The sequence below is a fragment of the Echinops telfairi genome, unplaced genomic scaffold (assembly GCF_000313985.2).
Source record: "Echinops telfairi isolate 266 unplaced genomic scaffold, ASM31398v2 ScPeMD7_7;HRSCAF=31, whole genome shotgun sequence".
Taxonomy (NCBI): Eukaryota; Metazoa; Chordata; class Mammalia; order Afrosoricida; family Tenrecidae; genus Echinops; species Echinops telfairi.
Genome location: NW_022103904.1, coordinates 4,585,469 through 4,598,474, shown reverse-complemented (window position 1 = coordinate 4,598,474; position 13,006 = coordinate 4,585,469). Strand labels below are relative to the sequence as shown.

At 38.6% G+C, this 13,006-nt stretch overlaps 1 protein-coding gene across 2 annotated transcripts in view; it reads left to right on the top strand.

Annotated features, from left to right (window-relative positions):
* The window catches only part of VPS41 (VPS41 subunit of HOPS complex), a 221,919-nt gene that overhangs the window by 91,501 nt on the left and 117,412 nt on the right, over positions 1-13,006 (top strand). For both annotated transcript variants that reach the window (XM_045286362.1, XM_004708026.2), the window contains one exon: positions 7,702-7,776. In XM_045286362.1, coding sequence (XP_045142297.1) covers positions 7,702-7,776 — 75 coding nt within the window. The remainder of the gene's footprint in view (positions 1-7,701; positions 7,777-13,006) is intronic.

Genomic DNA, 13,006 nt, shown 5'->3' with positions numbered 1-13,006 from the left:
CGGCAACAAATGTACAAATGTGCTTGACACAATGTAAGGATGTATGGATTGTGATAAGAGTTGTAGAAGCCTCCAATAAAATGATTAGAAATAATAATATTTTCATTTCTCCATAGTTATAATAGGTATGCATATTTTAAAAATGGATATAATAGCAAATTACCCTCCCAAATATTTCCATTCCCAGTAGAAGTGTCCTTTTCTTTCTTCCAAAGCTATTAGAGCTAGCCAAACAGCGAAGTGTGAGGGTGCAGTCTCCACACAAGAATACTAACTTCTGACACCATATGCAAGTTCAGGAGTTGTTAAAATCATGCTTTGGTTTAGTGATTCACTAGAAAAACTCCCTGAAATCCTTATCCTCACAGTTAAGGTTTATTACAGGAAAGAAGGCTAAAGATTAAAATTATTTAAGGGAAGAGCTTAGGAGAGGGTCTGAGAGAGGAATCCAAACGTGGAACTTCCAGTTGGTCTTCCCTGGGTAAGACATGACCTGCGCTAACTCCTCCTGGTCGCCATGTATCCCAGTACTGTACACACAAAGGACCACCAACCAGGGAAGCTCCCTCCCACTCCTGCTGACCAGTTTTTATTGAAGCTCAATCACATACTGCTGTGTGACTGACATTAGTCTGTAGCTCATGCCCAGAGGTTTGCCACATACTGTTAGTCCACAGCCAAAACTGATGAATCACATTAATAGCCTGTCTAGTGGCCAAATTATCTAGAAAAATAACAGTCCTACCAGGACAGACTTTCCACGCACCTAGAAATCACCTCCCTGCATCAGAGGTCAAAGGCCAGACATACCTCTCTTGATTAAAGTTGTCTTCACTGTAAAGTTAGGTATTTTAAAAAAATCCTTGTTGCTGTCCTAGATAAAGTATCACATTGTTTTAGAATCCACATATTTGTTATCAGAGAGATTAACTTTTGTATTGGTGCATTTATAATGTACAGTTTCTTTTATAAGATCAATACTTGAGTAAATTATAAAACTGTTTGCAATTTAGAACACCCAATAGCAAAACAGTGTCTTTCTCTGGTTTCATGCTTAGAAGTGTAATTTTTTACTGACGTATTAGCTAGCTTTTCTACTGTAGTATGTTTGAAATGACCCAAGAAGTATAAAATATTTGTACTGTTATTTTAAGGAGTGCAGGTTAATGGGTGAAGCCTTAGGCTACTGACCACAAGATGAGTGGTTTGAACCCACCAGCTACTCTAAGGGAGGAAGATGAGATTTGCAGCCTCAGAAATTTCAAGAAGCAATTTTTCTCTGTTCTGTAGGGTCGCCACCTTTGTACTAAATCATATTTCATCTTCAGAGTAAGTTGGTCAATGTGATAGCCTTGATTCTGGGCATACATGATCCAAGTGTCAAAGATCAGGTAGTTAGGAGAACAAGGCCTCCTCTAGGTGCCCTCAGGTGGTCCACAGACACTTCATTTGCATAGTGTGCAGTCACTTAATTTGCATAATATGTTGACTAAATACTACAAGGTTTCTACCAGTCACGGTCCAGGCTGTAGCCCAGGACCAAACGAAAGATCAAACTAAGCTGTTTACTGTTTGTCCCAGAATTGTCACAAACCACCTAGGGTAAGAAAACTCTCAAGCTGTTTTACCTCAGAACTAAGACAGAGGCCGCAGAAAAGAACTCATCACCCCTCTTCTTTTTCTTTCTTGTCACATCTGTGCAGGCATCCTGCATGCTCCTTTGTCAAGCATGGCAGACTTTATTTTTCAGGTATTTATTGAGTTTATAAACTTTGTCATAATATTTTTAATTTACTAGCATAATGTTTTGCATAGCCTTATACACATACACACAACACCACACACACATATATATTTCTGGTGATAGTTCATTTCAGATGTGTTTTTATTTGCATCTTCTCAGAAATCAATTTATCAATTTGTGAGCTTTAGAAAAATATTTAACTTAGCTGTTTTTATTTTCTGTTGTGTTTCATAAATACCCATCAAAAACAAACCCACTGCCATTGAATTGACTCAGACACATAGCAACCCCAAAAGAGAATTTCTGAAATTATAAATCTCTGTGGGAGGTAGATAGCCTCATCTTTTTCCCACAGAGCAGGTAGTGGGTTTGAACTCCTAACCTGATGATTAGCAGCTCAGTGCCTTACCCATAGCACTATCAGGACTTCTGCTCTTTATTATCTTTCTGTTGGATGGTTTTTAGTATTTGTTTTTCTCTGGCTTCTTGATAATTTTTTTTCTTTAACTTTCTATTGTAATTTGGGTGAAAGTTTAGACAACAAATTACTTTCTTCTTCAACAATTTATACACATTTTGTTTCCTGATTGAGTGCAATCCCCACAGTCGAGTAGCACTGTTCCCAGTTCCTCCCTGTGTTTACCATTTCCTTTTGTCCTTCCCCCCATCCTTTTCTGCTTTCAGAGGTTTTATCCCTGGGCAAACGCTGCCTATTTGGCCCCGTGTTGTTGATTGTTCTAAGGGCCATCACTCTAGGTGTTACTGTTTGCCTAGAGAATGTTGTAATCACCGAGTTTCAGGCTTCTGTTGTGGATGCATCTAACAACAAATTTCCCTTTGTTTAGATACCACATATTTTTATTTGTAGTCTTTCATTTTTGTTTGAAATGTTATCTCATTTTTAATGCTTTCTTTTGACCCATGATATTTTATCGCAAACATAGTAGAAACTGTATTGTCTTGACCCAAATCAACCAGCTGTGAACCTTTTTCCCTTTTAGTTTCTCTCTCTACACATGTACATAGGCACATGCGCACACATACTTTTTTAGATGTCTCTGTGTCTCAAAAAGGACCTTATTCTACATAGCCACAGGACGATTGCCAAAATCAAGGATTAACTCTGGCTGTTGGTTTCATTGCGTTTTTGCTTTTCCCGGTCCAGGCTTCACTCAGGATTACACCTGGTGCTTGGTTATCATGTTTCTCCAGCCTGTTTTAACCTGAAGGAATTACTCAGGCTTTCTCTGTCTTTTGTGACCTTGATATTCACTGGTCTACTTGATAATAGACCAGTTTCTTTCAAGACTGATCCTCATTTCAGGATTCTCTGATACTTCCATGATTTACATTTTAGAAGAAATATTACAAGGCAGAAGTGACTTTCTTAATTTTGAACCTTAAGGAGATTTTCTGCTTAGTATCCATTTCTAGCTCTATTCTGTGATGGTCCAATAATTCTATGTGTAGCATTTTGAGGTTTTTCTTTAACCTCTGAGTTAATTTTTAATGTATCTTTATTTTCCAAAGTTATATTTATGTTCTGTTTTACTTTTAATTATCTTTTGCTACTGATTCCTGACTATTTACATAGAGTTATATATCCGGTGGTTAGGCTAACAAATTGTTTTATAAGTGCTCCATGTGTGATGGGGAAGATTGTATCATCTCAGCCTATTGGTTATTATCTGTAGGTGATCATTAGATCAAGCTAATTAAGGACAGGCCTGACACACTGTCAGTGTCCGAATGTTTCTTGAAAGAGCGACTAATGCTAGTAGCGCTAGATAGCAGCATCCTTTGGCGTTTAATTTGTGCTGCTCTGTGTTTAGTAGGTCTCCAAGATGACATTTAGATGGATTTTTATGTATACTTTGGTCAGAAGAGATTTGTTTTAACTCCAGTGTGTCGTATATAGGTATTTAATTACTGCAATACCTCTTTATTTATTTCAACCCTATTTTTACTTTCTTATTTGGGGGTTCCACTTTCCCTTGTTCCCCCTTTTTACCCTTGCTATCCATGTACACACACAAGCAGAGTCACACAATCCTACAAGAGTTTTATTCTACTAGCTAGTGCTTTCTACTCCTCAGTCAGCTGCCCCTTCCACACCCCTGGGAAGGTTTTCAGTTAGCGTGCTATGCTCATTAACATAAAAGCTAACATAGCATATTTACTTATGAAAATATCTGCGGGATCGTGGCAGAAGAACATAAAATGTGTGCATTATTTTCATGAAAATATGGTTTATTTGTATGAATATATAAACTTTGTGAACATACAATGTATAAATATACTTATTCATACATTGTAGAATTATCCTTATTGGTGGCTGATTTGTTTTTTTCCTTCTTTTGGTGTATATTTTAGGAAATCTCTTCTTCTGTTAATGTTGTTCCACAATTTATCCTCCTTGAATCGGTTTCAAACCATAAAGACCCTTTGCAAAACCAGACCCAAAGGGATACATGGTAGTGAATAAAACAGCCATAATCCTTGCTGTCATGAAGTTAGTATCCTAGTGAGTTTAGCAATAAATAATTTAAATGAATTAAAGATACAGTCCAGTAGATGGTGACATGTGCTCAGGTGTTAAAAATAAAGCCATAGCAGAGTTATAGGATATGTAGATGAAGTATTAAAATATTCCACGTGTGGTCAGAGAGGGTGTCTCTGAGAGGATCTCTACCAGAAAGGACCTGCACAGAAAGCATTCAGGCAGCACACAAAGAAATGCAAAGCCCCTACGGCTAGGGGGCTAGCTAGAAGGTGATTGTGATTGTAGTCGACAGAACTAGAGTAGATGAGCTCAGAATTTGGAGAGCTCGCTGTGTTTGGGCAGATAAAGACGTTGACATTTGTACTGAGATACGGGAGGCTATTGGGGAGTTTCAAGCAGAGGAGTGACATTATCCCCTTAACATGTTACCCATGTCATTCTGACTGAGTAATTGAGACTAGAGCTCTAGAAGATTTAGAGCAAAAGTAGTTAAGATAACTCAGACAAGAAAGACCATGAATTGGGCCAGCCTGACAGCTGGGGGAGTGGTGAAAAGTGGTCAAATTATGGGTAAAGTTGTTTGAAGATATGTTCGTTTTCTGACAGATTCAGCATGAGGTGTGAGGAAAGACAGGCGTCGAGAAAGGCTCCAAGAATTTTTGCCCTTAACAGCTATAAGCCATTCACCGAGATGCAAGACCAGCTGGTTCAGAGGGCACTGCTACACAAGACCCTGTCCTGCCAGCCACCGGCTGCTTCATGGGCTGAGGCAGAGGGGCACATGCTAGAAACCCAGAGAGAAGTGCCGGGCTGGAGAAGAAGCCAGCCAGGAAGATGGAAGGGGTGGGATTACAGCACATTCTACAGGGTGAACTGTGCCACTGAATGTAAAGCTCCTGAATGTAAAGCAGGGCCGGCCCCTAATTTCCAAGCCGGCATCCGCTGTCCATCCAATTAAACCAAACCAAAGCCAAACTCACTGCCACTGCGTCGATTCCAACTCATAGCAGCCCTATGGGACAGGGTAGAACTGCCCCTGTGGGTTTCTGACACCGTGACCCTTTACCGGAGTAGAAAGCCTCATCTTTCTCCCCAGCAGCACTGTGGTTTCAAACCACCAAACTGCGTAATCAACACACCACCAGGACTCCCGCTGGTTCAACCAGCTTCTTCTTTTTCATTTTTACACTGCGCAAATATAACGAAACAGGAGCTAACCAAGAGTACTTAATGCCATCTGTACATTCTTATTCTGTATCCCCCTCCCCCTTCTCTCTCTCTCTCTCACACACACACACAAAACCAGAATCTTTAACGTCCATTTCTAACAATGATTTAGGGGAAAGAAAATTCTCATACACGTGTGACCTATTCATCTATTTTTTCCATTCATCTTTTTGAAAAATAAAAAAGCCACATTATTAAAAAAAATAATTTATATATGTCCTTCCACCTACCATTTCAGTTCCTCAGAATCTAGTTTGCCATGTGCATGTGTGTGAGCACCCTAAGATGGTTCACTGTAGCAATTTTTCTAGAGATACCATGCAAGAACAGGTGCATAGGGACTTCAAAAAGTTCTTTAACAAGACAAGAAAGAAAGAAAGAGTGACATGCATGTCAGAAGAGCCTCGGAAACACACTTGAGCATAAAGTGAGTGGAAGGAATGATGAAGTAAAAGAACTGACAGAAGACAATAAAGAATGACTTAAAACAAAGTGCATTATTATAATGAAATGTGGAAAGACGTAGAGTTAGAAAGTTGAAAGAGAAGAATGTAGTCATCATTTCTCAAGCTTAAAGAACTGGGGGTGGGGGGAATCCAAGCCTTGAGTTTTCATCAGAAAGGTTTTATGGGTAAAATGTCAAACAATTTCAAGAGGTAGCATATGATCAGGAGCCAAAGGTGTGGAAGGAAGATGTCTAAGCTACACTGAGCGCACTGGTGGAACACAAAGGCCCACAAATGGATGGAACACCCAGACCTCTGGCCTAGCTCTTTCCCACTTTGGCCTTTTCTTTTCATGGGTTTCTTGTTGTCCAGCAGCAAGGGTGCCTTCCCAGTACCAGGGTTCGGTCCTCTCAAGCTTGTAGTCTCGGCACCATCCTTTTTCAGTTGTGGTTCTTGTCTGTGGGCTTCCATTTAGTCTCCTGTTTTAAGGCATCAAAGATTCTTCAAGGTTTTTAAAAAATGTTCCACTTCTAACAGTCTAGAAACTTTTAAGGTGCTAGCTTATTTTTCACAGACTGCGTTTCAGGAATGTTGCTGATTTGATGATTAAAAGACCAAGAAGATCAAGGATTCTGTAGCCAGTGGTCTATACCTGTAATGTGGGAATTTCTCTGAGCACCATCAGTCAATGAACAATTGACTTTTCCTAGGTCTCAAGACCTGGTTTGCTATATTCTTTGCTTCCTAATTACAAAATATTTTCCATTTGAAGATCAAACATTAAATTTTGGCTGTGCCAATTTACTTTTGTTAAAAACCTGAGCCATTTTTGGTTGGTATACTTTTAAAAAATAATTTACAAGGAACTCTTGTAACTGATGTTTGGTGTATTTTCCTCTTCATAATTAATTTGTTTTTACCATGCTTTGTGTAAGAAAGTTGGAAGCTATCGTTATTTAAGAAACAAAACTAGAAGAGCTTAACATTTAAAAAATTATGTCAACATTGTTGATTTTGATGTCTACTAGGAAATCCACCTATATGGATAGTTTAGTAAAAGCTACCATACAGAGAATAGGAAGTTATGTAAAAATATTTAAAATACAATTATATATTTACACTTTGGAAAATACAATCAGAATGGATAGCCTGATTCCTGTCATCTCAGATATTTAAATTTGGGATCAGAGAACAAAATTGGGGGAAATAAAGTTAGATGTTTTATATTTTGTGTGTGTACTAAGTACAACTTATACATAATATGTTTACATAGAAACTTATAGAAAAGCCACTAGATGATGGTGAATCAAACTAAAACTATTTACACGATGATTAATTTGAAGTTTTTGTGGTTGATCTTTTAGTGGATTTCACTTGGGAAAAATAATTGTAGGCGTGTAGAGTAAACAGAACACAATAGATCAAAAATAGTAAAGAAGCTGCATTTCAGTTGAGACTTCGGGTGCCTGAAGTAGATGATTCTGAGGAGTGTGAGGGTTGTGGGATATTACATATCTGTGACACAGCTATATTCTGTTGTTTCTATGTATTAAAATGAATGGTTCTTGAGTGAATGAATACACAGTGTACACATCACTTAAGTTGTACCAAGAGCCAAGATATCTGGTTGAGGATATAACCCATCCTCCTGTAAACAGTTACAGCCTCAGAAATTTAACGGGGCTGCTTTACCCTGCCCTATAGGGTCGCTGTGTCAGCATTGACTAGGTGGCAGTGAATTTGAGAATTGACAGTTTCCGTGTCTCTTTTTTCTCTGATAGAGTCCTGTGAAGATCAGCCAGATTAGCCTGGATGAAAGCGGAGAGCACATGGGCGTGTGCTCAGAGGACGGCAAGGTATGGTCGTAATGTGCTTCCCTCTGAAGTCCCACTAGTCCAGGTGGTGGGAAAACCATTGTGCTTGCTATACACTGCATTAGGAAAACCTTGATTATTCTTTCTGGGTATTGGACTTGCCTCCGATAACTCATAATTAAAGTAAAATATATTTTGCACAAATGTGCCTTAGGAAAAGTAATTACAAGAATGTCAATAATGTAACTAGTGTTAAGCTGATTAACAGCTGTGGCAGGGGGACATGTCACCTTAATCATTACCGCTCTGCCACTTATACTTCAGTGACTAGACTGCGGTTCCTGCAAGACAGTACTCTAATGCCTTTCTGCCATAAATCCACAAAATTGGATTTTGTGGGCATGATTTCTGTGGCCCAGTGATTTTCATTTTCACACACAAGTTATGAATGTTTCTCTTGAATTATAAAATCTTTTGATAAGCAATCATAGTTTATCAGAAGAATAAAGTGTCCTTCAATGGCCACATTAAATAAATGTAAAATCAATATATGTACAGTTTTCTAAAAACCTGGCCTCTACTTCCTCAACGGAGGACATGCATCATATGTGCAGTGTATAACTAACAATTATCAGTGCATCTTGCTGATGTTGAGCTGCGACATTTAGTGGTAGCGATGATTGATTATCCACTTATAAGAATGTCTTTTTTGTTTTTAAGTTGATGGAAGTCTTTTCTAATGTTGGTTTGCAATGATAAAATTCTAATGCACAGTGTATTTAAGCTACTTTTCTAAAATAACAGTTTAAGGAGAGAGTGCATTAGGAATCATTACTGAACCTCATGTAGTCCTTACTGAACAGAGCGGCTTTCCTCATCTGATTTTATGATTTTACGTGATCTAAATTCAAAGGCTCATTAAGATGAGAAAATTAAAAACCAGCATTCTCAGAGTAAAAGATACATGCCCATTAAACCTGTTCACAAACGGAATATGAAGTCCTCTTGGCATAAAAGAATGCACGTATCTTTCTAATCCTAATGTTGCCCACGGGTCTTTTGACGCATAATTGGCACCTAGTACTTTTCAAAAAGCATTGTCAAATTTTATAGTACTTTTGGATATTTTGAGATGTGTAGGATTGTCAAAGAGAGATGAGGGAGGAGTTAGAATGTGCAGAATTTGAGAAGAATTATCCAAACTATTGCAGTATCTTTATATTCATGTATTTTAAAGAAAAGCAATCTACATTTTGTTTTCTTAAATGGGGAGGGACTCTTTAATCAAACTAATTTGTGAAAAGAGACTATTCCTTCTCCCGCACCTTCTCCACCCCCCACCCCTGGAAAAGAGAACTTCATCTAGGAATTTTTTCAGAGATTTAATTGCTAAAATGTATCACTTAATGTGGCAATGTGCAGTATGCTTATCTTGAAGAATTACTGTTAGTGTGACAGTGTGGGGCGGGGTAGACAATGAGGTGAGTCTCGGATGTCTTGTGGTGCGTGTCTTGAGAGACACCACTGTTTTCTGATTCAATCAAATTTATATATTGTCATGTTTTGTTGTGGACCCATGATCTATTTTGAAAAATTATTTTCTCATGTCTTATTAACACCAGTAGAATGGAAAGTAAATCTTGCAGCCCATATGTTTATGGAAGCGATTCCATTAGCATGTGTTAAGACTATAAAACTTGAAACGAATGATCTGGTTACAATGAATAGTGCTGATAAAATCATGATTATTAAGAAGATAAACTCTGGTTGTGGAGATTTAATGTATTTTTAAGTGGCTGTTCTGATTTTTCTTTAATGCATTGAGTCCCCCAAACAAAAAATTATTGTTTATTCTGTCAAACTTTATATTGTCACTTTTATATTATAACTTAATATTTCCTATCTAGATTTTTGTTGTTTCTGTTTTAAATTTAGTAGCTTTAAAACTTTTTAAACTTGTGACTTGGGTGAAGATTTATTTAGAGTCAATCAATTTTCCACTGACCAGTTCACACATCCTTTGTTGCATGTCACTGATTGCAATCCCCACAATATAACATCACTGATCCCATTTCTTTTGTTTCTGGTTTCCATTCCTTCTCTTCTCTAACTCTTCCTGATCTCTGAACTTTGTCCGTAGGCCCTCTTGATCTTGTATGGATGATTGTTCTAAGGAGTGTATCCCTCCCTAGAGTTATTGTTCTCCTTGTAGATTTGGTCTTTGGCTGAGTATTGAACCATGGGGATGAATTCAGGCTCAAGCTGAAGGATGCCCAAGAACATCTCAGAAGTTCTACCAGTCTCTATCCAACCAGCAAACGTGGTCTTCTTATGATTTGGATTTTGTTCCACATATTTTCTCCCACTCCATCTGGGACCTTCTAATGATAGCATTCAGAACAATTGGTTCTAGTAGCCAGGCACCATCTAATTATAGTCTCATGATCATGGACTGGGGTTCTGGTGGTTCATTTTAATTGATCTCATGTGTCTTTGATTTTCTTCACTCTTCTTGGCTCCAGATGGGGAGAAACCAGTAGTTACACCTTCAGTGTCCACTACCATCCTTTTAAGAACCCAGTCACTACTCACTAAAGTAGGATGTAGAATACTTTCTTTGTGGACCATTGTTGTTAGGTCCCATCTAGTCAGCTCTGACAGAGGCCCTATGCACAGCAGGACAAAGCATTGCACGGTCCTGTGCCATTCTCCGAATTGTTGGTATGCCTGAGCCCAAGGATGCAGCTGCTGTGTCGGTCCATCTCAGTAAAGACCTCCCTTTTTCCCCCTCCCTTTCCGCTTTACCAAACATGACGTCCTTGTTTAGGGACTGGTCTCTCCTGACAGTATGTCTAAAGTATGTAAGATGAAGTCTTGTCATCCTTGCTTCTAAGAAGCACACTGGCCTTACTTCTTCCAACATAGATCAGTTTTTCCTTTTAGCAGTGCATAGTACTTTTAATATTTTTCTCCAGCACCAAAATTCAAGTGCAACAATTCTTCTTTGGTCTTCCTTACATACATATATACCCTGTTTCCCCGAAAATAAGACAGTGTGTTATATTAATTTTTGCTCCCAAAGATGCGCTACGTCTTATTTTCAGGACATATCTTACTTTTCCATGAAGAAAATACAGTACACATTTATTATTTGTTGTTTTATTAAAAGAGACCTCGCACTTCCTGTCTGCTTCGGCTGCACTGCAGCCAACAGTGACCTGTGCGGCAGCACCCGCTGCTACAGTCCAGAGTCCAGTGTTACGGTAGCTTCGGGGGGCCTTATTTTCGGGGGGGATGCCTTATGTTTCAGTGAGAGGCAAAACTGTAAGTAGGTCTTGTTTTCGGGGGGTTTCTTACTTTCGGGGAAACATGGTATGATGCAATGGAGAATCCCATGGCTTTGGTCAGGCACACGTTGGTCCTCAAAGTAACATCCCTGCTCTTCAATCCTCTAAAGAGGTCTTGTGCAGCGGATTTACCTAATGCAACACTTCTTTTTATTTCCTGACTGCTGTTTCCATGAGCATTTACTGTGGATCCAAGCAAGACAAAATTCTTCTTCATTCAACCTTTTCTCCAATTATCATGATGTTACTTGTTGGTCCAGGTGCTATGATTTTTCTTCTTTACATTGAGTTTTAATGCATAATGAAGGCTACAATTCTTGATCTTCATTATCAAATGTGTCCATTCCTCCTCACTTTCAGCAAGTATACTTCAGGTTGTTACTAAGTCTTCCTCCAATCCCGATGTCACATTTTCTTCATCTCTTCTGATTTGTATAGCATACAGATTGAACAAGTATGGTGAGAGGATACAACCTTGACACACCTTTCTTCATTTTAAACCATGCAATCTTCCTTTGTTCTGTTCACCCACTGATTCCTGATCCATGTACAAGTTCCTCATGAGCGCAATGAAGTATGCTGTAAATCACATTCTTCTCAAGGTCATCCACATTTTATTATGGGTCACACAGTCAAATGCCTTTGCATAGTTAATGAAACACAAGTAAACAACTTTCTGGTATTCTATGCTTTCACCCAAGATCCGTCTGAGTCCTCTTTTAAATCTGGCCTGAGCTTCTGGCAGCTCCCTGTCAATGTACTGCTGCAATCATTGTTCAATGATCATAAGCGAAGTTTTACTTATGTGCAATATCAATGGTTTTGCTCTGTAGTTTGAGCATTCTATTGAGTCACCACCTTTCTTTGGAATGGTCACAACATGAATCTTTTCCAGGTAGTTGGCCAAGTAGCTGTCTCCCACATTTCGTGGCATAAGCAAGTCAGTGCTTCCAGTGTTTCTTCAGCTTTCTGAAACTTTTCAATGGTTTTCCCATCAATTCCTGGATCCTTGTTTTTAGATAAGGCATTCAGTGCAGCTTGAACCTATTCCTTCTGTACCACTGGTTCTTGCTCAGATGCTTCCGTCTGAAATTGTGGAATGTCAACTAGCTCCTTTTGGTTCAGTGGCTCTGTGTAGTCTTTCCATCTTCGCGTGATGCTTCTTGCATAATTCAACATTTTACCCATAGAGTCTTTGAAGATTTCAGTTGAAACAGAAAATTTTAAATGTCACCCCGAGAAGACAAAGCCAAATAGTATAACAAAATGTGAAAGAACCTAGAATGAGAAAACCAAAGAACACTCTCAGCATATCTGAAACTGCAAGAACTCAAAAGAAAACTCAAGCCTTAAGTTGCAATCTTGAAAGATTCTACGGGCAAAATACTGTAGGGACTATGTTATATCAATTGACTTTTCTGGTCCCCTGAATTGACTCATTCCTTCAAGGTGTTTGGTTAGACTAAAGAAGTTTTCCTAATTTTTCCAGCTCTAGTGGCATGGTGGGTTACCTCAAGATCAGCATTTCAAATCCATCAGCTGCTCTGTAGCAGTAAAAAAACAAAAACAAAAAAAACACACCTCTCCACCCTAACAAAGATTTACAGCCCCAGAAGCCCATGGGAGCAGTTCTGTGCTGTCCTATAGGTTCCCTAAGGGTCGGAATCAGTATTTGAGGTATATTAAACATACGTATATTTGTGAGTATTGTTCTTCCCACACTTGTTCAATTTGTGTGTGTGTGTATGTATATCCATTCATAGATTATTGTGGTTACTATGACTGCAGGATTGTATTTACTTCTGTTGCCTTTATCTCTTCTTTTTTTTTTTTTAAATCAGTTTATTGGGGCTCATAAAATTCATCACAATACATAGATCAATTGTGTAGAGCACATCTATACATTTGTTGCCCTCATCATTCCC